This window comes from Meles meles, chromosome 2 (assembly GCF_922984935.1).
Source record: "Meles meles chromosome 2, mMelMel3.1 paternal haplotype, whole genome shotgun sequence".
NCBI classification, from domain to species: domain Eukaryota; kingdom Metazoa; phylum Chordata; class Mammalia; order Carnivora; family Mustelidae; genus Meles; species Meles meles.
Genome location: NC_060067.1, coordinates 2,749,268 through 2,772,831, shown reverse-complemented (window position 1 = coordinate 2,772,831; position 23,564 = coordinate 2,749,268). Strand labels below are relative to the sequence as shown.

General features: G+C 41.2%; 1 protein-coding gene across 2 annotated transcripts; it reads left to right on the top strand.

Moving 5' to 3' along the window:
* Positions 1-20,823, top strand: FGF5 (fibroblast growth factor 5). 2 transcript variants are annotated; one of them, XM_045997760.1, is made up of 3 exons: positions 1-572; positions 8,558-8,661; positions 20,138-20,823. In XM_045997760.1, the coding sequence occupies exons 1-3, from the start codon at positions 215-217 to the stop codon at positions 20,483-20,485; spliced, it is 810 nt and encodes a 269-aa protein (XP_045853716.1). In that variant the 5' UTR covers positions 1-214; the 3' UTR covers positions 20,486-20,823. The 2 variants fall into 2 exon arrangements, with proteins under 2 accessions (XP_045853716.1, XP_045853717.1); XM_045997761.1 differs by lacking the exon at positions 8,558-8,661 and having other exon boundaries at positions 20,138-20,334.
* The last annotated feature ends 2,741 nt before the right edge of the window (positions 20,824-23,564 follow it).

The following is a 23,564-nucleotide window of genomic DNA, read 5'->3' as shown; positions in this document are numbered from 1 at the left end:
TGCGCCGAGCAGTGAGATCACCCGCGTTATAAATATCCCCGCGGCGGCGCCGGGAGCCGCTCGAGTGGCCTCTCTCCTCCCTCCCTCTCGTCCCCGAGGCTATGTCCACCCGGGGCGCCGAGGGGGGCAGCGCCAGAGGCTCGCAGCCGCGCGGGGGCCACGGAGCCCGGGAGCAGCCCTACAAGATGCGCTTAGACACCCGGCGGCTGGAAGAATGAGCTTGTCCTTCCTCCTCCTCCTCTTCCTCAGCCACCTCATCCTCAGCGCCTGGGCTCGCGGGGAGAAGCACGTCGCCGCCAAAGGGCAACCCGGACCCGCTGCCACCGGTCGGAGCCCGGGAGGCGCCCGCAGCAGCCGGAGCGGCAGGGGCACGACGTCTTCCTCCTCCTCCGCCTCCCCCTTCCCCGGGGCTTCTCCGGGCAGCCGAGGCGGCGGCTCGGAGCAGAGCAGCTTCCAGTGGAGCCCCTCGGGGCGCCGGACCGGCAGCCTGTACTGCAGAGTGGGCATCGGGTTCCATCTGCAAATCTACCCGGATGGCAAAGTCAACGGCTCCCATGAAGCCAACATGTTAAGTAAGTTGCTCCCTCGCCCGGCCACGCGCGTCCTGGGCGGGCGGCGGGGGACTCGGGCGGGGCCGCGGTTGTGCCCCGGCCGGCGGGGGCACCTTCGGGAACGCCGGCTGCGGGACCGGGCGGCCCCGGGGCGGCGGGCGGCTCGGGTGCTGATGCGTCTCTGCGGCCGCGCTCGCGCCCCTCTCCGGGGAAGAGAAATGGCGATTCCTGCGGGCGCAGGCGGCCAGCGGCTGGGCGCCCCGGGCAGGCGACCTCGTTTCCCGCTTGCGGGGTCCCGGAGGAGCCCCAGCCTGTGCCTGGAGAAAAAACAAGTCCTTCTGCTCGTTTGGTTTCTGTTTACCTCCCGCTTCTGCCTACCGGGCCAGCATTTTTCAAGAGGCGTCAAAGTGCATCCCTTCTCCTTGCCCAAAACCGAACAGTTACTTTTTTTAGAAGAATCAAATTCACAGGCCGCCCCTCCAGCGGCCACCAGGAAGCCCAGAGCAGTATAATACATCCAAGTGTCCCGGTTTAGATCCACGGCATGTACATACCTGCACGTTCCATGCACACACAATGTCTACTGTGTCCCAGGGGAGACCGGACAGCCCCTGCCGGGAAGAAGACAGGCGTCTGGAAAGCTGGACACGTTGAGAGGAAGATAGTGGTGGGCATTGGCGTGACTGACTTCAAAGTTGGGTTTAGCAACCTTCAGTGCGTTGAGACCGTGACAGCACCTTGGGAGGAAGTGGCCAGCCTTTGGTTCCCCAGGACGACTAAGGAAAAGTTCTTTATTTTGGAGGAAACTCAGAGGAGGTTCAGTTCCTTACAGGTGCACAGTGTGTAAGGCGTTTGTTGTTGTTTGTTTTGTTTAGCAAAGTTGGATATTTTCTTTCTGAGTTCTCTGTCTAGCTGCTTCTCTTCCCTTCCCACTTCCCTTCCCTCTTTCCTTCCGCCCGCGGGCGTTTCCAGCCCGTCGCTGCTGCCTCCAGAGCTGCGGGAGAGATGACTCGGGGTGTGCACCAGACTGGGGCGATCTCTCCGAGGCTTCTCCTCAGTAGGGCCAGATCGCTCATCCGGCAGGGGTTAACCCAACAGACAGACCCACAGCCGGGCCTGCGAGACACCCAGGAGGAGCCGGAGCGTGGCCAGAAGGCTGCGCAGCGTCCGGTGCCCTGGCCGTCGAGTGTCAGCCCGGGAGCTCGCTCCCAGGTGTGCGTCACCTGCTTCCTTTCAAACCCACGACCCCACGGGCCACTGTGCTTCTCTAACCCTCGGAGGAGCGCAGGCGCCTGGCGGGGCTGGCAATCTGGCTGCCGCCTGCCAAGCAGGGCTGGAGGTGTGCACTTCGGGGCGGGGGTGGCGGGGGGGTGGGGGGTGGGGGGTGGGGCACGGCTCCCCCGGGGGTGCTGGAGGCAGGGTGCTGGAGACCTGGCGGAGCGCGCGTCCACGCCGGCCCCTGCTCCGACTCTGGCGAGCTGAGCGGTGCAGCTCCAGCCCGCGGTGCGCGTGTTTCGGGGCCCTGGAGCCCGAGCCAGAGAGCGCGCTCTTCCGAGTTGCCCCCGCGAGACCCCGGGCCTCCCACGCGCTCCGTGGAGAAGCCTGTTTCTATGTTTTAAGGTTCCCCGCACCCTTATCAAACAACTCACCATCTTGGGTCATAAAGGGCAGGTGTGTTATGGCGAAGATTCCAGGGGCAGCGAGAGTCGCCATGTACTTCAGTATTTCCCCTTGTCTTTCTCATTTCCCCCCACCAACTTCCCACTTCTGATCTTTCCACCTTTCTTTTACTGGAAAACTTTTCCTGTGCTGTTCTTGTAGTTTATCCAGGAAATCAGCACCAGCTGATTCTGGTTCTGATTCTAACTTCTGTGTTCCCAAGGGAGGACCCAAAGCTAGCATTTAACAGGCTGCTGGTTGGATCTCAGAGGGGGAAAAGCACGTCTCTAGGGTGGGTTTGGATGTACTAGTGGTCTCTGAAATCCAAACTCATCCCCAATTTACCCACCCTCCTCTCTTGGAAAAGACAGAGATTTTTGCAACTTAGGCCTTGCCAGAAGGGAGGTTCTAGAAAAGCACAGGAAGGAACATGAGAGCAGTTCAACAAAGAATACATTCACCTAAAGGAGGCGTTGACCGATATTGCTATTAACACGTACATTTTATTTTATTTTTAAAAAGATTTTATTTATTTGACAGACACAGATCACAAGTAGGCAGAGAGGCAGGCAGAGAGAGAGAAGGGTGGGGGGAGGCAGGCTCCCTGCTGAGCAGAGAGCCCATGTGGGGCTCCATCCTAGGACCCTGAGACCAGGACCTGAGCTGAAGGCAGAGGCTTTAACCCACTGAGCCACCCAGGCGCCCCAAGGTACATTTTATTTTAAAATCCACTTTGAAAATATACCTAGAAAGGAACAGCGATGTTCACTAAAAAACACCTAAATAAAACTTCCTTCATTTAACACGTCTCCCCACTCATTCCAGTTTAGAATAGCCTTTCGGAGTGTGGTCTGTGTCTTTTATGTGGCCGTCACTCACTCACTCACTCACTCACTCACTCACTCACGCGTACGTCCATAAAAGGCTGCCTATATCATTAGCCTTAATATTTTGATTGCTTCTGGGAGTCGGGGGATTTTTTAGTTTGTTTTGCCTTCCATAGATTTTTCTCACAGAGAAAACCATAACTTGAATATTTAAGTCCTGGTGGTTTTCTGCTTTGTGATGTCTGGTGTCCAATACTACTAACTATGATCTTGCTACCACTGCTGGATGGAGAATTTATGAAGTATGTCATGGTTAGTGGGGAAGCGTGTACTTTGGAAATTTAAGATAAGCCTCTGCCCCAAAGAGCTGTGAAAGAGAAACAGAAACCTGCTAATTGTGGTCATACACCTCTTTGAAAGCAACACTTGACGGTTTCCTGACACGTCCATGGAACCGAGGCGTGGGTCATGGACTGTTGGGTAGAGACATAAGGAAACATTTGTTGTTTCAGTCTCACAGGAGACACAGAGCTGGGACCAGAGAGGACCACAAAGGACACACCAGAGTTTCACCTCATCATCTCACTTTACTGTCTGTGAGTTAGCAATGATAGAAAACTTGCATTCCTTTGGTTACAGCATAAAACATGCTACTCCAGAAAACAGTCAAACCCTTGCCATCAAACTGCCGCTGCCTCCTCCTCCTTCTTCTCTTAATCAAACTGCCTTCTAACAGGTTCTTTTTTTTTTTAAGATTTTATTTATTTATTTGACAGACATGGATCACAAGCAGGCAGAGAGAGAGGAGGAAGCAGGCTCCCCGCAAAGCAGAGAGCCCGATATGGGGCTCGATCCCAGGACCCTGGGATCATGACCTGAGCTGCAAGCAGAGGCTTTAACCCACTGAGCCACCCAGCCGCCCCTAACAGGTTCTTTTAAATTCAGTAATTTTCTGTAATGTTGGTCAGAAGAGATGCATATAACTATCATTTGATACTAACATTTCTGAAAACTGTGAATATTTTCTAGTTTTACCATCAGAAGTATACTCTGACCATAGATTTGGAAACACCATTTATTTAGTTAAGGCATACCACTTAATATATTCTTAGCTTCTCTTACACGGTAGTTACTCTAAGTTTTGGAGACAGAAAAGTAAGCTCATTCTTCATACTCTTAGTATGAAGAAATACTAGGGAAGGATTAAGAAAGATGGACAAGACAAGGCAGATGATAAAATCCCACTATTGAATAGAAACAAAGGTTTTCCTTTAATTTATACGCTTCCAAGTTCAGTTTCAGTGCTTCTGTTGACTTATGTTGGGCCATTGAAGAACAGGCAGTCAAGTAATTATCAATTCAGGCAGCTAAAGTTGAAGACTATGGTTGCACAAAGCCAAAGTGTTCACGTAAAATATGAAAATTCCAATCATATATTCTGACTGAACTGGACCCTTAGTTTTATTAATTTTTGAAAATCTAAATCAAAGTCTAAATCTAAATTCACTATCAAATTTGGGGTCATGTAAAGTCAACCTTTTACGTAGTCCCCCAAGCCTAGCGAAATCTATAGCTGTATCTACTGAACAGAAAAACTCGAATGAAAGATTTCTGTTACTAATTTAATCACTGAAAACTGCTAAGTTGGGTATTTCAAGGCTCAGATTTGATAATGGCACAGCATATCTGTGGCTGTGTGAATGCAAGTAGAGAAACTTCAGTTTTGAATTATTTTCTTTGAGGATTTTCAGATGAGCTGTTGAAAGCTTCTGAATACAGGTATCTGTGTCTCGTAGGACATTCACTAAGAAAAGAGCAAAGGGAAAAGTTTACATGATATTATCAACCATCATTAATAGAGTCCTGTTGTGTTAAAAAAAAATCTGGAGAGGACAAAGGTTTAAAAAAAACTAGACATATATTCTCTCACTGAAATACACTTACTTTGTAATGCATGTCTATGCTTGTAATAGTGGATTAGACAATGTGTGGATAAATTCTTGCCTCCTTCAATCTAGATGTCAACCCCCAAATTCCACCAAGAGAAAATAGTTTTTTTCTATTAAGCACTGCTTTATTCTTTTGATCCTCTTACATGTTAACACCCTAGGAAAGATAACACATTGTCACTAGCACTCTAATGGGAAGGAATTACCCTGCCTGACTCCCCAAGCAGAAGGCCAGAATTGCAGGAGAGTAAAATGTGTGTCCATGCGTGTGTGCACATGGGGTGTCCTGAAAAAGGAAACAGAGGTTGTGAGAAGGTCAAATTCAGTTTAGTGAACATTCATTGACTATCTGATCTATGAGATATACTTGGCCTTCCACAATTTTGCTTAGGGATCTTGGCATCCATAATGTAAATTATAAATTCTCATAAAATTTATTATTACTGGCTCTAAAAAGAGTCAGGAAATTACTGAAGTTGAGAAAAATTTAGTTTTAGAGAAATGTTTTCTGGGATTTATATATGTGTGATTTAATGCATGAGGGTTTAAAATATTATATAGAATTCTTTAGTGCCTTCCTGAGATTTGGTATCCTAAAAGCAATAATTGTGTGATCTCTTGGAGGTGGGGTCAGGGAGTTGAACTGCAGAATTTGCTCCAACATTCTCATAAAAAAGATCTTGTGAAATTACTGTTGAAATTACGTTGGGAATTATGATCTTAATACCATTCTCAATATTACATCATAATTACATTAAGATTTAGAAGATCATACCAAATTTACCTATGTGAAAAAAATAATTATTTCATCTGATCTCATCTTTATCTTTCCTGCATTCTTCATAATTTTAAATAGAATATATGCAAAAGTATATTTTAAGCTTTCAATTAAATATAATTTTAAAAAAAATTATAAAATCCAGAGGTGCCTGGGTGGCTCAGTGTGTTAAAGCCTTTGCCTTCAGCTTAGGTCATGATCCCAGGGTCCTGGAATCGAGCCCCACATCGGGCTCTCTGCTCAGCGGGGAGCCTGCTCCCCCCTCCCCCGTCTGCCTCTCTGCCTACTTGTGATCTCTGTCTGTCAAATAAATAAATAAAATCTTAAAAAAATAAATTAAAAAAATAAAAAATTAAAAAATTAAAAATTATAAAATCCATTAATTCCCAGGCAATATATCATTTTTACACTAGCACTTGCAAGAAAAGAAACCAAGCAGTGTATATAATAAAATAATAACCCTTTACATATATTAGTTCATCTTCCCCGTGTAATTTGTATGATGAAATTTTACATAGCATATACACACAGAATGTACTTAGAGTGTGTTAGGAAACAAGTGACTCAAAGTGGGTTTTTCTCAAAATAGAATACATTACTTGTCAGAAGCTATAGTTTACATAGGCAAAGCTTCAAACAAATACTTAGGGAGACTTTGTGTTGACCTCTGCAATGTTAGCCTGTGAACGGATACATTCTATCACTTATGCTACTATGTATTTTTTTCATTAAAGCACACGTTTGTATTTACAAAACCAAGTAATTTTCCAAAGAATGAATAAAAACACTAACAATGTAGAACCATAAGTAAATTGGGGGAGAACATCCAACTAACTCTCCTTTTTACCAGTCCATATTGTCCCTTTTGTTTCTCTCGCTCCACATGTAGCCAATTTCTCATGTTTCAGTGTCTCATTTTTTAACACATTTAAGCAACATTCACAACATTTCCCCCATCTTCCAAATACCTAAAATCCTGAAGCTATTTTTAATATTCTGTAAGTGTGATAGAAATATAACTTTGTGTCGTGTTCTATGAAAGCTTTATTAATAACATCATCACAATGTATTACATCATGTCTTGTATCTAACCTTACAAAGCATTCTGTGTGCTTCGTCACCGTGTGATACAATGGTAATACTTCTGAATCCTTGGATGTGCATCGGTCAAATCATCCGTACAGCAAAACCTATCGAAGAGAGCATCTTGAAAAAGTTTTGAAGAAAATAATTAATGAGATGACAGTTTCTTTAGGAGTTTCTTCTTAAAAGTGAAAGTAGTCCCTTTCAAGTAATTTTTTGGGTTTTTTGTTTTGTTTTGTTTTCAAGAAATATCCCTTAGTAAGGGGTAGTGGCAGTTTACTGGAAGTGTTTTGTTTACTCTGGACTAAATATGCTTATAACAAAGACAATCGTTCCTCGGCTACCCTTTTCCCCCCATGAACTTTCTGATCAAGTGTTTTTAAGAAATCAAGTTGAATAAATAAGCAGCAATATTTGCTACAATTATAGGTACTAACTCACATTGTGCATAACGGTGTTGAATGAAGGTATTCATAGATACGTATTTCTATATGCCATGTATATGTGTATCCACAATACTGCCTTTTTGGTAAATTGAATAATTTTATATGTATTTCAAATACTGCAGGCAGAGGTTACTGTTTTTCAAAATTTCCGGTGAATTTCTCCATTCAGCAGAATATTATTGAGATTTCTTACTTAGTATATATATTCAGAATAATGTAGGTTAAAAGGTTGAGATTTTCTTCCCTTCTCCCATCCTTCCCTTCTTTCCTTTCTTTCCTCCTAGGCTAGGTCCCTTCTTAGCTCTAGCGAACTATAAGATTTTGTCCTCCCCTACCAATTTTTTGGCAATTTGAGGTGGGCAGATAACAAAAAAACACTGTGCTTTTCTCATATTCATATAAACTATATATGAGTTTATGATAAACAGGTAGGAATTCCAATTATATACAGACTATGAATTTCACCTTAAAATACTGTGTGAACTGTGGTATGTGATTCTCTTGACACAGTTGATGTTGACTTTCAAATTATTATCGGAGACAGAGGAACATGGACTTGATAATGCTAACTATGAAATACTAAATATAAACAGTAATGTAATAAAATACCTCATTAAATTTTTTGCCAGAAAAACCGTTTAAAATGCAGGATGTCCCAAACCATAATGCTTTAACACTCATTGAGCCAATAATTCCAAATTATTTATAATGCTTTCAACATCTTTTTATGTGTAGTCTTTAAACAAACTACTCACTGAATGATTGAATATGGTATATATTGATTTGTATAATTATTATAATTTGAGGAGAGGGATTTATTTCATGTAAATAAGTAGAACTTGTCTCTGGCTTTCAGTGTTTATATCAGTCTTGGGCCAGACTTAATGAGATTTAATATTAAAAGCAGTGTATTTTCTCTGATAGAAAACAATGGATGAGAATTAGTTTGAAAAAATTTAAGATTAAGATTGAGAAGATTCTATTGGTAAACACTATTTACTAAAAGTGACCAATTTGTAAGGAAAATAAGAAATTAGTGAACCAGAATTGTTTTTGAATATTAAAATTTGCTATTTTAAGTGAACACTTGCATGCTAGACTTTTCTTTTTTAACATAATGAATGTCATGAAAGATGTGGATGTTAAATACTGTTTTTTTAAAATCACAGCTATAAAGAATGAAAAGAACCTATGTAGAAATTTAATTCTACACAATGATATATAGAGGAGTCTGTGTTTTATTTTGGGATTTCTGTCATCCTAGGTATTTTGGAAATATTTGCTGTGTCTCAGGGGATTGTAGGAATACGAGGAGTTTTCAGCAACAAATTTTTAGCGATGTCAAAAAAAGGAAAACTCCACGCAAGTGTAAGTAGAACCACTTTATACTTGTTAAAGGTGTTACGGAGATTCTACATTTGTAGGATGGAACGAAGTGATTTCCCACATTGGTAGAGGAACAATTTGCTCAGAGGATGTAATGTTTTGTTTTGTTTTTTAATTATATGTACATTTAACCAAGATGTTCTTGTAAGTAATCATTTTTATATTTTCCTCACTTGAAAAGATAATATAGAGTCCACAAAAAATTTTTAAGGATGAATGTATTTGAAAATAGCACTCTCGAAGTGATCGCTACTATTTATTTCATAAAATTTGTCCAACTGAAGGGAAATATTATGACAGCGATAATATCATATAACAACTAAAATGTACATATTTGTGGTGATTGTGTGTGCATATTTACTAGATCCGGCTCTTATTCAATTTTATAAGCTATTCATGATGTCAGAAATTAGGTCTAAGTAATATAACATTTTCACACCATTAAGTGTGGAGAGGAATCAATAATGAGAAGATTTTGATCTTGCTTAGAGAGATTCAATTAATCCATTTGAGGACTCTCATTTTGTAATTTTGTTGCAGCAAAAATAATAGTTAAAATTATGAAGACTAATTTTGCACTGAAAACGTTTTTCAAGCCACTTATGTATTTTGTAATCAATTTATAAATTATAGATTTCTATGTTTTTTTCTGAAAATGCTCACTGCTTGGGAAACATTAAAACATTATAAAGATAATAACATATGTCTAGCTTGGTTTTTCTACTCACAGATTTGATTTACTTGTTTTAGTGCCTATGTACAGCGCTTAAAAGTGACTTATGCTTTTTCTGTAGTGTATTACAATTTGTCACATTAGATCATTTTTATCAAGCAATTATTATTTAATGTTAGTCCTTTACTTCTTATTCTCTCTAATTTTTACTAAATGAACTGGAGAAATATTGCTTTTCTGGTTTTTGAAGTATGTAGAAACTTTTATGAGACTGACGTGCTACCTGCTGCACTAACGAGGGACCTGAAGTATGTAGAAACTTTTAATTAAGAGTGTAATTAATTGAAACTGATGATTTATCATTTTTACTTACAGATCTTTAAAAAATTCATTGAGAGTTTCATTTCCTTCAATGTGTAAAAATTTCAATTTTCCTTTCTCTAAAGGTGACATGTTAATACAAAGGGGCAGCAGAATTCAAGCGATCTCTATACTTATTTGAAGATTAAATGAGAATACATTTAAAACTTTTAAACAGCATTTGGTACATTACAAGTGCTCAGTAAATACTAATACGGTAATCTAAATATAGTAGACACTGAAACCTGTTGATTGAGATAAACAAAAACCCTTGCTAACCTCTTTAATCACTGATTAGAAGAATCACAAAAAGATTTACCTTACTTCATCTTGTGAGGTGAGAAAGCTCTAGTACAGTTTTCACAAAATAATCGCTCTTTGATTGTTTATTTACAGGGGCCAAGTTCTGCATCAGGGTGCACAAGCAGGGCATGCCATTTTATTAAAAAAAAATTGATTTTTAAAAATCCACATGCAGAATCTTGAAGTCAGTGATCAGACACATCTGAACACAGGAAAATTTTCCCCCAATTTACTTTAAGGTTGTAAATAATTGCAACACTTTCAGAATCTAAACATCTTAATAAAATGCAGGGCGTGTAAAGAAACTTTCTCATACTGGTTTGTTTTCGATGAGCATCTTAACTTTTAAATTGTTCTGATTTATGCTCTAGTACATGCAAAAACTAGCTAAACTTGGGCCAGCTTAAGGATAATTGCCACAGAACTCAAAGTATTACAAATGGATGCCAATTAGAAAGGTCACACCGAAAGGTGAGGATACATGATTCCCCTGTCAAATGCAAGTAACAAATTTCCAGAAATTTGACCCAAATGTCTGAGGATGGCTGGCAGAAATAATGCAGATAATGCAAAAACAGCATCTGTTATTCTTTCTCATCTTGGCAGGCTGAAGTTATTTCATGGAATAATGACTTTTAAACGGTACAAAGCAAGTCTTGCTCTTGTCACTCACCGAAGCCCTTTGATATAAAAGTCATTCTGATGACTTTGGGGGGAATCGTAGATGAAAAACTAAGCCCTACGATTATGTGGATTCTTTTTAAATCAATTGTCCAAGCTCACTTTCTCTTATCTGAGCTTTTATTAGCGCTTTTTCTTTAGATGGAAGCCTAATTAAATTATAAAGTGATTTATTTTTAAGGAAGTTGAATTCAGAAATAGTATTAATCCTAGCAATTATCAGTTTTATGCCCAGATGGTTTCTTTCTTGTTTTCTTCTAGTTAAACACATTGAAAAATTGTTCTTGTAACTTTAGATATAATTATTTGATTTAGTTTTTTTTTCTGGTTATTGTTTCTTTATTGCAATTTCTGCAGTGTTGAGCATGTGGTAGGTGCTCAAACATTTTTTATTGTAAAAATGAACAAATGCCAACAGATTTAGCTCTTCATTAATGATGTGCCGATCCTCCTAGGTATGCCTGTCCCTTCAAATTCACTATGTTCTAGACCCTTTGTTTATTTATTTATTTTTGATTTGCACAAAATTGCATTGTCACAGAAAAAGCTAAAAACCTTCATTTTAAGGTTAAATGTGTAATTTGTGAGCTGCTTTGAACTAATAACTGTGCAGAGACATTTAAGGAGAACTTCATAATCATTTTGCTATGTATATACGCGTATGTATGAAATCATGTTGCACAGCTTAAACTTTCACAATGTTATATGTCAGTTCTAGCTCAACAAAACCGGAAAAAATTTAAAATTAATAGAGTACGTTCAGGGTTTTATCTATAAAGTAAATATGAACCAAAAATATAAAGCATTCATATAATTCTGGAGAGAGTAATTCCCATATTGTACTGAGAAATATTCATGAATAATTGTAGATTTTCAACTTATTTTTTACAGTAACAATTAGAATATTAAGAATGAGTTGCAGGCATGGGTAATATGTTTGCTCAGTTCTTTAAAACTCTTTCACTCACTTTATCTCATTACACGATCTGGGGAGGAAGGAGCCTTAAAGATGTTCAATCTTTCCCAAGTTCACAAGTGGTTGAACCAGAACCATCCTTTTAGAACGGTCTTTCTCTTTAAATGCTATAATGCTCTGTAGGTAAAAGCTAGTTGAGAGAAGATGCTGAGTTTTGTTTGGAAACAATTTCATTGTTTTCCCCATATTGTTTCATAGGAACTAATAATATTTTCATATTACATGACAAAGAATAAATATCGTGGTGCCTCCTTACAGTATTTTCTTGTGCTGTGCACCCCTTCCCCATTCTGTTTGGATTCTTTCTCCCCGTCTATTTCTGTCTCTATACTGACTTCAAGTCTAGAGAAGCAGAGGGGATGTGGGCCCGCAGAACTTAGCACAGAATTTCACACATGCTGGTCACTGGTGTCATGATGTGTGGCCTAGGGGACGCCTCTCAAGATGAACTTTCAAAGCAGGAGTGAGCTCTGCTTCGTTCTTCCAAGTGTCTCGTTTAGAAAATGCTTCTGTATCAGCGACACCAAGATGGCAGACAGAAAAAAGAGCCGGAACGGGTCACACCTCGGCACCATGTGTGCTGATGTTTTCCTTGTGCTAAGTCTGTTCATTCGGTGAGAGAAATTTTCTCTTGGCACCAAGTATGCAGGTGAACGAGTGCACGAAGACGTGCACAGGGAGATGACCGAAGTTCACACGAAATTTCACTAGAATATTCCAAGCACCAGTGCTGCCCGCCTCCTACCGTGCAGGTGTTCTCAGCGTCTGGTCTTCCCCGTGTCAAGCTGGGAATCTTCGCGGTGGGAGCCAATGTCTGCCTCCCAAGAGCCGTGAGGGTTAGTCAGGCAGAGCCTTCGCTGGGACTCACTCCCCTCCTCAACTCACTCCAGGCTGAGGTACTTGTGGAAAGGAGCTCGCTTCTCTTGCTGTCTCTGTCTGTCTGCCTGCATTCTGTTCCTGTTCCTTCCTCACTCTGTTCCTGCTCTCTCCTCAGCTTCATTATCTCTGTCGAAATCCCCAGAGAGAGCCCTTCTGGATTTGTCTGAGGTGGGTCCAGATGTAGGAGCGAGAGACCTTGAGTGCGGGGGTTACCGACACGGTTAGATTGTGTCCTTTTAGTTAAATGAAACCTAGTCATTTTACCTAATCTTTTTCTTCCTTGCTTTTATCAGCTGTAAACGGAGGAAAACTAAAGTAACCATCTGTTGTGATAGTTGAGCAGTTTAAATGAGATAATACACATGGAAGATCTAGAGTAGCGCCTGGGGAAAAACATAAATAAATGCAGCATTTATTTTTTAAAGACTTTTTAAAATTTAAGAGTGAGAGAGAATGCGCGTACACTACCAGGGGGAAGGGGGGAGAGTTAGAGGGGGAAGCAGACTCTGTGTTGAGCAGCGAGGCCCAAGCAGGCTCCATCCCAGGACCCTGGGATCATGACCTGAGCCAAAGGCAGACACTTAACCGACTGATCCAACCAGGCGCCCAGTGTTCACCATTTAATTTAAGAAAGATCTTCCTTGACTTGCTCTGAGGTAGCTGTGTGATGATCCTGTCTCCTTTCTCAGGAGAAGACTTCCTGATTTCGGGGTCGGGCAGCTGTGACCCTTCGGATATTTAGACCAGCCTCAATCCTATTTATCACTGACGCTTTTGTCCTTTAGGTCCAGATTTTTTGTGTCCACGGGAGCCCCTTATCTCCAGAGTTTTCCTTTTTTTCAAAGAACCTAATTTGAAAGCAAAATTCTCAGGCTCAAGCTCTTAAGAGACAAGGATTTCTGACGACCATAATCTCATAATTCTCTGAGAGCCCTGTTGCATCTTGTTTTTTTCCCTAAAGAAAACGGAAATCCTGGAAAAGATGGTTATCATGTTTTTTTCAGACTTTACATAAAATATGCAAGATAACATGTTGTCTATTGGAGAAAAAACATTTTAGCTTATTTTAAAGGTCCAGAGAGAAGCATGTGGTAGAATTATTTTTGTTTCTCAGGGTTTTAGGGGATCATGTTTGGAAGGAAAGCTAATTGCAGAGTTTACGAAACAGGCATGGAATGTGTGCTTGATCAGCCCTAAGCAAGGACTAGAACGTCTTCCTTTCCTGGTTGCGGAGGGTGCCAGCTGGCTGGCCCAGGCTGGGAGTCTGGAGTGGACTTCCTGCGCTGGGGGCAGTGTGAGGAGAAGTCAGCAGCCCCAAGAGCTCAGCGTGTTTACTGAAAGGGGGAGTGGAGGCTTGAGCAATAGTTATCATCATCATAAAAAAAATAACCTATTAAGCACTCCACTCTCCCAGTCCAGACCTTGAGCTCTCCAAAGGCATTTGACTAGGAACTCGCCTTGCCCTCTAAGGGCTTTCAACTTACATAGTAAAACCAAATGTCCAGTAATTCAGGCTCAAAAACGGGCTCAGGGCTCTGCCTTTGCAGTAAATGCCAGTTTCCCCCAAATTCACACTATGTGAAACTAGCTAGAGAGCCTGTTTTATTGAGGAAATCTAGGCGTGATGAGTGGACTGACTGCTCCAGAGTTCCATTTCAGCCCAAAGCTGGAGACGGTGCTCTGTTTCGCCAATGGCGTGGAGAATGGCATTGTTTCTCATCAGTACTTTAACACGGAGCAACTTCCAGACAGGTAGGACTAGACAGAAGTCTAGGAGATGCCCTTGGGTTTGTGTGGTGTGAAGGAGCTGGAATTGGGGCGTCGGGAGATGGGGCTTGAAGTCACAGGTGCCTGCCCCCGCGCTTGGTAAACATTGGGGCTTTACAGAATTGTTTTCTTTACTTCTCGGACCGGAGAATTAGATAATAGCATCCTGCTTGTCATGGGATTATTGTGAGGGAGAAGCAAGAGATGGAAGTCCCCTGGCACATAGGACCCCTCAGTAGGCCAGCTTTTTGAGTTATTAAGAGCATCAGAGAGAAAATTCTTACCTGCCCTGCGTCAGGTCACACGGGATGCTGGTTAATGACGTCATTCCAGGGTCTCACGGTAGACTCACTAAAACACGACCTCTGCAGGTAGGGTGCATTTTGAACTGGCTCCCGGAATAACTTTAGGTCAATTCGTAAAATTTGGAGGGGAAGAGATCCGGTGGTCGTTTTTCTTCATTACGTTATGTCAGGTTGGTTTATTATTATTTTTTTTTAGTTTTTATTTATTTATTTGACAGAGAAATCACAAGTAGGCAGAGAGGCAGGTGGTGGTGGAGGGGAAGCAGACTCCCTGCTGAGCAGAGAGCCCGATGCGGGGCTCGATCCCAGGACTCCGAGATCATGACCTGAGCCGAAGGCAGATGCTTAACAACTGAGCCACCCAGGCGCCCCACGTTGGTTTATTATTAAATCCAACTTATGTATTCCCTTGGTCACTCAGGATGAAGAGCAGAGATATAGAATGGACAGATGGTCAGTGCCAAGCAGGAAGCAGGCTATGCCCTGGAGATAGCATAGTGTGGCTGCAACTGACCTCTGGGAAACCTTTGTAGTCAAGAGTAAAAGCCGGCCCTCTGGGGGGAATGCTGCCCTGTGCTGGGGTACTCTGCGTGGAAGCAGTTGGAACAGGGTCTGCCTTTTAGCCTTTAATCACCACCAAAGGTGGGGCGCCTTTGGTCAGGGAACATTCAGCACAACCACACAAGACAGCCTAGGCTCAGGGCACCTGGCCGGGGCAGCCCATCAGCGGGAACAGGGTGGCACCCAAGAAGCGCTAACAGGAGATAAGGGAACCAGACGCAGGGACGCAAGCAGTACGGGAACTTTTTAAAGTACAATTTGGTTTATAATTGTTTTTATTACAGTCTATAATAATGTTTTAATTATTTAGTAATATAAATTGGCTGTAGCCCACAATAACATTCTAATTATTTGTATTTGGTTAATTATTCCTTCACAAGGTTTTTCAAAAGAGCGAGGCAAATCAAAGAAAACAGAGCAAAATAAAGAACTAAAATTGAGGGGTGCCTGGGCGGCTCAGTGGGTTAAGCCTCTGCCTTCGGCTCAGGTCGTGATCTCAGGGTCCTGGGATTGACCCCCGCATCAGGTTCTCTGTTCAGCGGGGAGCCTGCTTCCTCCTCTCTCTCTCTGCCTGCCTCTCTGCCTACTTGTGATCTCAGTCTGTCAAATAAATAAATAAAATTTTTAAAAAAAGAACTAAAATTGATTAAATACCCCACAGACTGCAAGGATTATACCGGTGCAGGTCCAGGTTCCGTCCCCTTTCTGCATGCTGCATACCTGTTTCTGCTGCGGGGAGGGGGAGCGGCCAGCTCGTTCACGGCGACGTCCTCCATCATCACACACCAGGATATTTACGAAGAACCAAACTATGTTAAGAGGTTTTAGAAAGCTTTTAAAAAATAATGTTTCAGAAAGAATTTTCTGTTTGGCTTACTTGACCCTCAGATTTCAATGAAGCGGAATTAGTCTTTTCTAAAATATCCAGTTAATCGAAGTTTTACTTTCTTTGAACTGAATTTGACCTTTCTTCTAAACATCCATTGTGTGTTCTCACTGTGGGAAGAGATGAGTAGAAACAAGGCACAGAGTCCTTCTAATCCAAAATTTCTTGTTTTCCTTAATGGCACTCTTTCTCTTCCTCTGAAGAATTAGGCTATACAAGCAAAAAATAGCTTCATTTGTTCAAGTTTCATTTGTTTTGTCCATTAGGACTATATTAAATTGCATTAGGACTGTACTAAATTACATAAAAATTAGCCGAACATTTCGTTTTAATTTTACAATTACGATTTGTTGATTGTAACGTGTTTTTACACTTGCAAGATCAGGAGAAATTAAGGAGAAAAACACATCATTTAATTCAACAAAGAGCATGGACAGGACCGTGCCTGTTCTGTTTTTCATTGGAAAAGTGGCAACTAGCAGAGTGCCTGACATGTGACACGTAGTCAGGAAGCAGCTATCGAATAGACCCGTAAAAATGAATTTTTTCAAAGATATGGCTTCTTTAGGACCATTTTAGTGTTCGGTTTTGCGATGGCCGATGGTGCTAACCCAATGCAGCGATGGGGGTCCTGAGTTTAGCAGCTTACCTGAAATTTCATTCACCTCTCTACTTCACACCTGCACTATAGAAAAAGTCTTTCTGGCAACTTCACTTTATCTAGGAAAATAATGTAGTTCTATTATTGAAAAAAATATGTATTTTGCCAAAGGACTTCTTAAAATTCAAAGGAGATTTAAAAAATTAAATATAGCCTGGAAAACTTACCATCCGAAACTGTGTACATTTGAATACCTGTAGCTAAGACCGGTATTGCTTGCTGAGTCTCTGCCATAAAAATGGCTCGTGCATGACATGAGGGACGGAAGTTACGGTTAGGGCCATCATCGTTTCTGAACAAGGCCAGGAATCATGCTCCTCAAGAAGAAACTAGATCTCCTGAAGAAAAAATTCACTGAAAAGTTTGTTTCAGATGGTTCTGTTCTATCGCAGCTGGAAGACTTTTTCAGACAAAGCATGAATTTAGAAGTCCAGTAAGAAAGCCAAAACAGTCTGACTGCCTTCACTCCTGTTCTCATGTGGGAGCTGGAAAAGGCTGTGGGTCATCCCATACTGTGTGGGTCCTCAGGTTCGGGGCACCTCTGCCCCTGGTGACAGTCCGTGACCCTTGGAAAATCTAGAGCCCAAAGAGCCTTCTTTCCTCTTAAGAGCTGAAGAACATGAATCCTAAGGAGGGAAAGAGGAAAGTTTTAGATAGAACAATTTTAGCATGTGGAATTGGGGGGCTTTCACCCATATGAGGGCTCTAAGATGGGATTGCTGTAAGTTAAATTCACCGCGGGGTGTGTGTGTGTGTGTGTGTGTCGGCAAAGGAAAGGTTAAATAATGCAGTACACTTTAAAAAAAAAAAAGTCAAGGGGCACCTGGGTGGCTCAGTGGGTTAAAGCCTCTGCCTTCGGCTCAGGTCATGATCCTGGGGTCCTGGGATCCAGCCCCGCGTCGGGCTGTCTGCTCAGCGGAGAACCTGCTTCCTCCTCTCTCTCTGCCTACCTGTGATTTCTCTCTGTCAAATAAATAAATAAATAAATCTTTAAAAAAAGAAGTCAAAATTGAACAAAGCAACCACTACTATCCTTTTTCAGGAAAATGGATTTTTGTCAAACATGAGTAAAGTCAGGTCAAGGTATAATGTATATATTTTTAAAAATGTTTTCAAGCACATTTGAAGAAAAAAATATGAGGCAACATAAATATACTCGCTACTCTGATGAAGCCCCATATGCCTTTCTAAAATGTGTGTCCTTCTATGCAGCAGAAAACATTACAGATGGCTATAGCTTTTATTTTAAAATAAAACTAGGATTATCAAATGAAATGCAACAGCATTTATGCCCTTTTAAAAGCCAAGCTATTTAAAAAAATCTACATCGACTTGTAAGAAAGTCTTTTTAATAAAAAATAGGAGCAGTAAGTGCGTCCTGTTGTACAGAGATGTCTGCACGGTGCCCTTGGCCTCGACACAGGCTGGTAGGGACATCAGGATGAGAGGAACCCATAGGTGGTGGTTCTTGAAAACACCCATTTCCAGCTGCCGTAACTTCTGGCCTTCAAATAAAGAGCCTTATTGACCGAACTATGCTTGAACGTAAGTAACTTGGGCAAACTGTCCTACAGAACGGCGGTGCGCTGCTGGAAGCTGCTGGAAACACCCTGAAACTGGTTGTCTTCCAATATTGTCAGTACTTTGCACAAGCCAAAAAATTCTCGGACTCCAAGAGTAGATCTACGTAGATTGCTTGCAGTGTTCCGACTTTCAGATGCTGAGAGAAAAGCATGGCATTATTAGAAAAAGCAAGACCAAAAAAAAAGAACCCTTAATTCCAGTATAGTACTTCTTTTTCTGGTATGAGAAGGATATCTCATATATATTTCATGTTTTTCTCTAAGACATCAGCATATTTGGTGCTCACAAACCCAGGAACTCTAGGTAATGGGGCTCCCCACCACTGTGAAACCTGATGGTCTGGTCTAGGATAGGAACCTTATTCTTCGGGACTTTTGGCCTCTTTTGCATTTGAGGAAAGCCACCCATCTTTTCCCTAGAAAAATATTTTGGTGCTCCCAATAGCCCTGTGGATAAGGATTGTGGATAAGGAGCCGAAAGCTTGCCCTCGATGGGCAAGACTGACATTTCATTGCGGATCTGACTCTGCGTTCATGCTTTTGCCCCATACATTTTCCTTTAATTCCTCAACAGAATCTTCCGTTAACAGTGAATTGTTTAAGTGAAAATTTCAAAGTAATTTAAAAACAGTAACAATCTAAGTATATTAAGAGCTCCTGTCATGTGCATAAACATTGGCATTACTTCACTAAGGGCACAGTAAACAGAAAACCATCAGCAGGACCAGCATGGCAAACGACGCGTCTTCAGAGCTCTTCCTGGCCAACCGCGTCAGCCTGACCTCTTCTCTACCCCGCATGCTGTGTGGAAGTTACTCCCTCCGGCAGTGTCTTGCTGACCTGTGGACACACCGTTTCCCCTCTGAGAACCCTTTCTCATGTCACCTGCCTTACCAGTATCTGGTTGTGCTTGAAGACTCAGCTCAAAGGTCATCTTTTCTGGGAGGACTTCTCTGCCCTCTGCCCGGCCACCTCCAGCGTCTGGGATCCCTTCCTCCGTGCTATCATTTACCTCTGCAGAGTGTGGTCCTAAGTCCCGCTATCAAGCCGCACCGGGGTGGACACTTCTTTGTCTGCTTTTTCCGCTATTCCGGGAACATTTCAAGGGCAGACATTGTGTGTGTGTGTCGGTGCGTGTCTGTGTCTGGAGAGGGAGAGAGAGATCGGGATGAAGTATTGCTAATGACTCCAAAAGTAATTTTTTTCTTCTTGGCATCGAATATTCTCTCCTGTATCACTGTGTGAAGATGTATTTTTTCCTGAAGAACTCGAACACATGCAATATGAATAGGGCCATATGCTACCCCTCTCTCAGCACCATGAGTCACACTGGTAACATTGAAAAATGTATCCTTGTTTCAAAGGAATAATATGACCCCATTTCTCTGAACATGAATTCATGTTTACCAGGCAATTGTTCCTTAGTAATTCAGTTCTGTTTATTCTCTTAATGGCTTACGAGGGGGGAAAATAACATAAAATTTTAGAAGTTAATTTTTTCGCTGCCAATCTCAAAGTAGTTTAAAAACCGTAACAGAGTTTCAATATTACTAAGAGTTCCTGTTATCGTTTTTATATGCATGGATATTATTTCGCTAAGAACACAGTCAACTGAAATCAGCCTTACGGAAATGACTCAAGTAGGGAGGTAGAGATGAAAAGTAGTTTAAGGCAAGCTTTTAAAAGAAGCGATGGGTCTTTACAGGAGAGGATGGAGGAGGTCTTCCTTCCGGAATCCTCGGTTTTCTTCACAGTGTAAGGCCTCCTTTTCTTGCGTGCTGAAAATACTATTACTGCTTAAGTTTCTTCTTGTCTCCCCCTAGGCCAAGTTTACAGACGACTGCAAGTTCAGGGAGCGATTTCAGGAAAACAGCTACAACACCTACGCTTCGGCCATACACAGAACTGAGCCTGCGGGCCGGGAGTGGTACGTGGCCCTCAACAAGAGAGGCAAGGCCAAGCGGGGCTGCAGCCCCCGGGTCAAACCCCAGCACGTCTCCACTCACTTCCTGCCCAGGTTCAAGCAGCTGGAGCAGCCAGAACTTTCTTTCACGGTCACCGTTCCTGAGAAGAAAAAGCCACCCAGTCCTGTCAAGCCAAAGGTGCCCGTGCCTGCCCCTCGGAAGAGTCCCAACACCGTGAAATACAGACTCAAGTTCCGCTTCGGGTAACCTTCAGCGTGGCCTTGGAGAAACCAGGCCTTCCTGGGGAGCTTCCAGGGCTGTGCCCACGACCCTGACAAGGGAGAATACTGGGTCCAGCTCCAGCTCTCCTGTCTCGAAGTCAGGTCACCGGTTTCAGTGCGACTGAAACAAAGATGTTTTCTGAGAGGAGCTGAGCTGGAATTCTTCGTCCAAAGTGGGGAGCACACGGCTTCAGTGCCCAAGACGGGAAAGCCTCTGGCTCTGTGCTTCCTGGTACCCAGTACGTTCTGGAAGTTCAACAGCACGGGCTACGTACTTCTCTGACTTCTACAGATCGACCCGAAAGAACACACGATACATTTTTATTTTTGGTTTCCAAAGAATATTTTGATGCAGATGAAATATTTTTATTAACTTTTGTTTTTGTTTTTTGGGTTTTTTTTTAAAGTACCTCTGCATTGAGCATATTTTCTTACTTTTTTATTTTAATTAATATGACATAACCTTTTGAATGCAGTTTATGAATATAAATGTGTTTATAGCCCATTTGTAACATGTGGATTTTTTTCATTTTTCTTATTCATTGCACTTTTTATTATTATTATTATTATTTTTAAACCATACCTCAGATAATGTAAGTTTAGTTCTTCATCTTAAAATGCTTCAATTCTCTTCAACGGCACCAAAGATTCAGCTTAGATCTGTGTGTGTGCATGTGTGTGTGCGTGTGTGTGTGTGTAAATTCGTGGCAGCATGTGGAATCCTGCCCTTTAGCTGGCTGGGCTATCGTGGAGAAACTATGAGGATTTTTGGATGAAGTTATAAATTGGAGATAAGGAAGAGAAGTCAAGGCACGGGTACACTACGTTTGCAGGATTTACTGGGATCTCATTCTGCCTTGCCTTCATTTCTCTTTTAATCTACCCCTCCTGCCCTCATTCTTGAACAGCTGGAGGAATACATTTTATTCTGTCCATCAAGCACACACTATGAAACCAGAGTGCTTTAAAATACCTCTTGTATGACCCTCTGCTGTCCCCACTGTACAGAGCCACGGGAGCAACCCACTTAGCAGAAGAACATGGAGACCAGAAGGAGATGAATCGTGTTAAAAGTCATGCATGTCGAGTGCCGTTGTCAAAAATATTCTTATTACTCAGCTTAACGCCCTTTGAGTTTGCTCTCCTGAAGGTAACCGTTCCAGTGAATAGATGGCCCTCTAGAATAGATACTTCCTGATGTAGATTTTTAGAAAGCTGGCCATGCCCTGTGGGAAATTTAGGGCTGGGAACTTGGTAATTGAAAATGGCACTTGACTCTCAACCCGGACACTGAATGCTGGGCATGAATCACAGAAAATTTAACTTAAGAGAATTTACATTTATATGTTTTCTTGGGCGATCATTTCTATGGAGTTCCATAAAGTGTGTTTATATTCAGAAATGTGCCAATAAAAAAGGTACAGCTAAAGCTCAGAAGTATGTCTTTCATAGGAAGAGCAAAAGAGTTCACAGAAAGCTTGTGTCTGATGGTTAAGCATGCTTCTTTTCTTTTAAGGGACGCTGGCGAATTTTTTTAAGGTATGGTTTATTTTGGTGCACAAATGCAAAGTAGAAATTTATCACAATTGAACTTACTACTACTTAAGCAGTTTGCTCCTTTTTTTAAATGGAAACAAAGTATACATGTATTAATATATGAAATCACCCATCGACAAAAACATCATGCCTGTACTCTAGTATTGTGTTTTATTATAAAGCCAATAATCTCACTAAATATTGTTTGCATCCAATACATGATTTTAAAAAATAGAAAATGAAATACTACAAAAATTTTTTTTTAATTTATACATTATAATTCTCTTGAATTAAATGAAACAAGATTTTGGAGACAAAATATGTCCAACTCTTATCCAACTGGCACATCACCTTATATGCCCAGTAGAAAACTGAAAATAAACCTTTAGTTTATTCTACTATATTGTTAAGAACTGTGCACTGTGTATCAATTTCTTAGTACACATGAAAAATTAAAGTTGTAAAACAGAACTGTAGACACGTGTTCCTAAACGGGCAAGGAAAAGAGGCTATTAATGATGATTAACAACATACTGAATTGACACATATATTATATTAGGCTGCTGGTAGTTTATGTTAACCATAAAATAATAGCTTGATTTGATTAGTATGTGAAAGTTAAAATAGGATAGTTACTAAATATATATTATGCAAGTCAAGACTCATTAATTTCAAAATTTAAAGGCAAGCTAAAATTTAAAAAATATTTAAATTACACTTATCTTTAGTTTACTGGCCATACACAATTACATTTAATTAATGCTCGCTGAAGCTTAAAGTTACCCAAATTAATTAATTAAATGAACTCACATACAGAAAACATGTATAAACAGAACTCCTTACTAATACCTAGAATTTTGATGGGAGAGGTCCTTGCTTACGTTGCTTTTGGTAATTTTTAAGTAACTTGGCCATCTAACTTCAAATGAAATTGTTTAATCACAGTTGTGTTTATCTAAAAAATCTACACATTTGGCATTAAAATTTAGGAACCTAATTTGCCTAGAAGAGAGATGGCAAATACCTTCTGACTGACAATTCAGTTTTATTAGTTATATTATGTTTAATTTAAGAAAGTCTTTGTTTGGAACATCTATAGAAGTAAGTATAGGTTTCCAATAAGATGTAATAACACTGATTTTTATTTAACAAATGATACTGTCTCTTCCTTCTAAAGAAACTAATTTGAGAGTGTGGGTGTATATAAATTTCATTCTTTTACTGAGGTATAGTGGGCCAGCAGTTCAAAACCGTGTGAAGACAATAAAGGATAATGCCAAAATTTATTTCTGAATATAATAATTATATTGTTTTAGATGCTTTCCCCTCCCATCCCTGAAAATAAAACACCATATATCTGGTAGGTAGATTTTCTATAAAATTGATCTTGAAATAGAAAACTAAATAATTTTCTTTAACATTTTTTGTTAATTTTTTGTTAATTTGTCCTTCCAAAGGACAGAGGAACTAAGCTAGGACTTCCCACATTTTCAATAACAAAATGAAAATATTACACAAACCAAAACCTT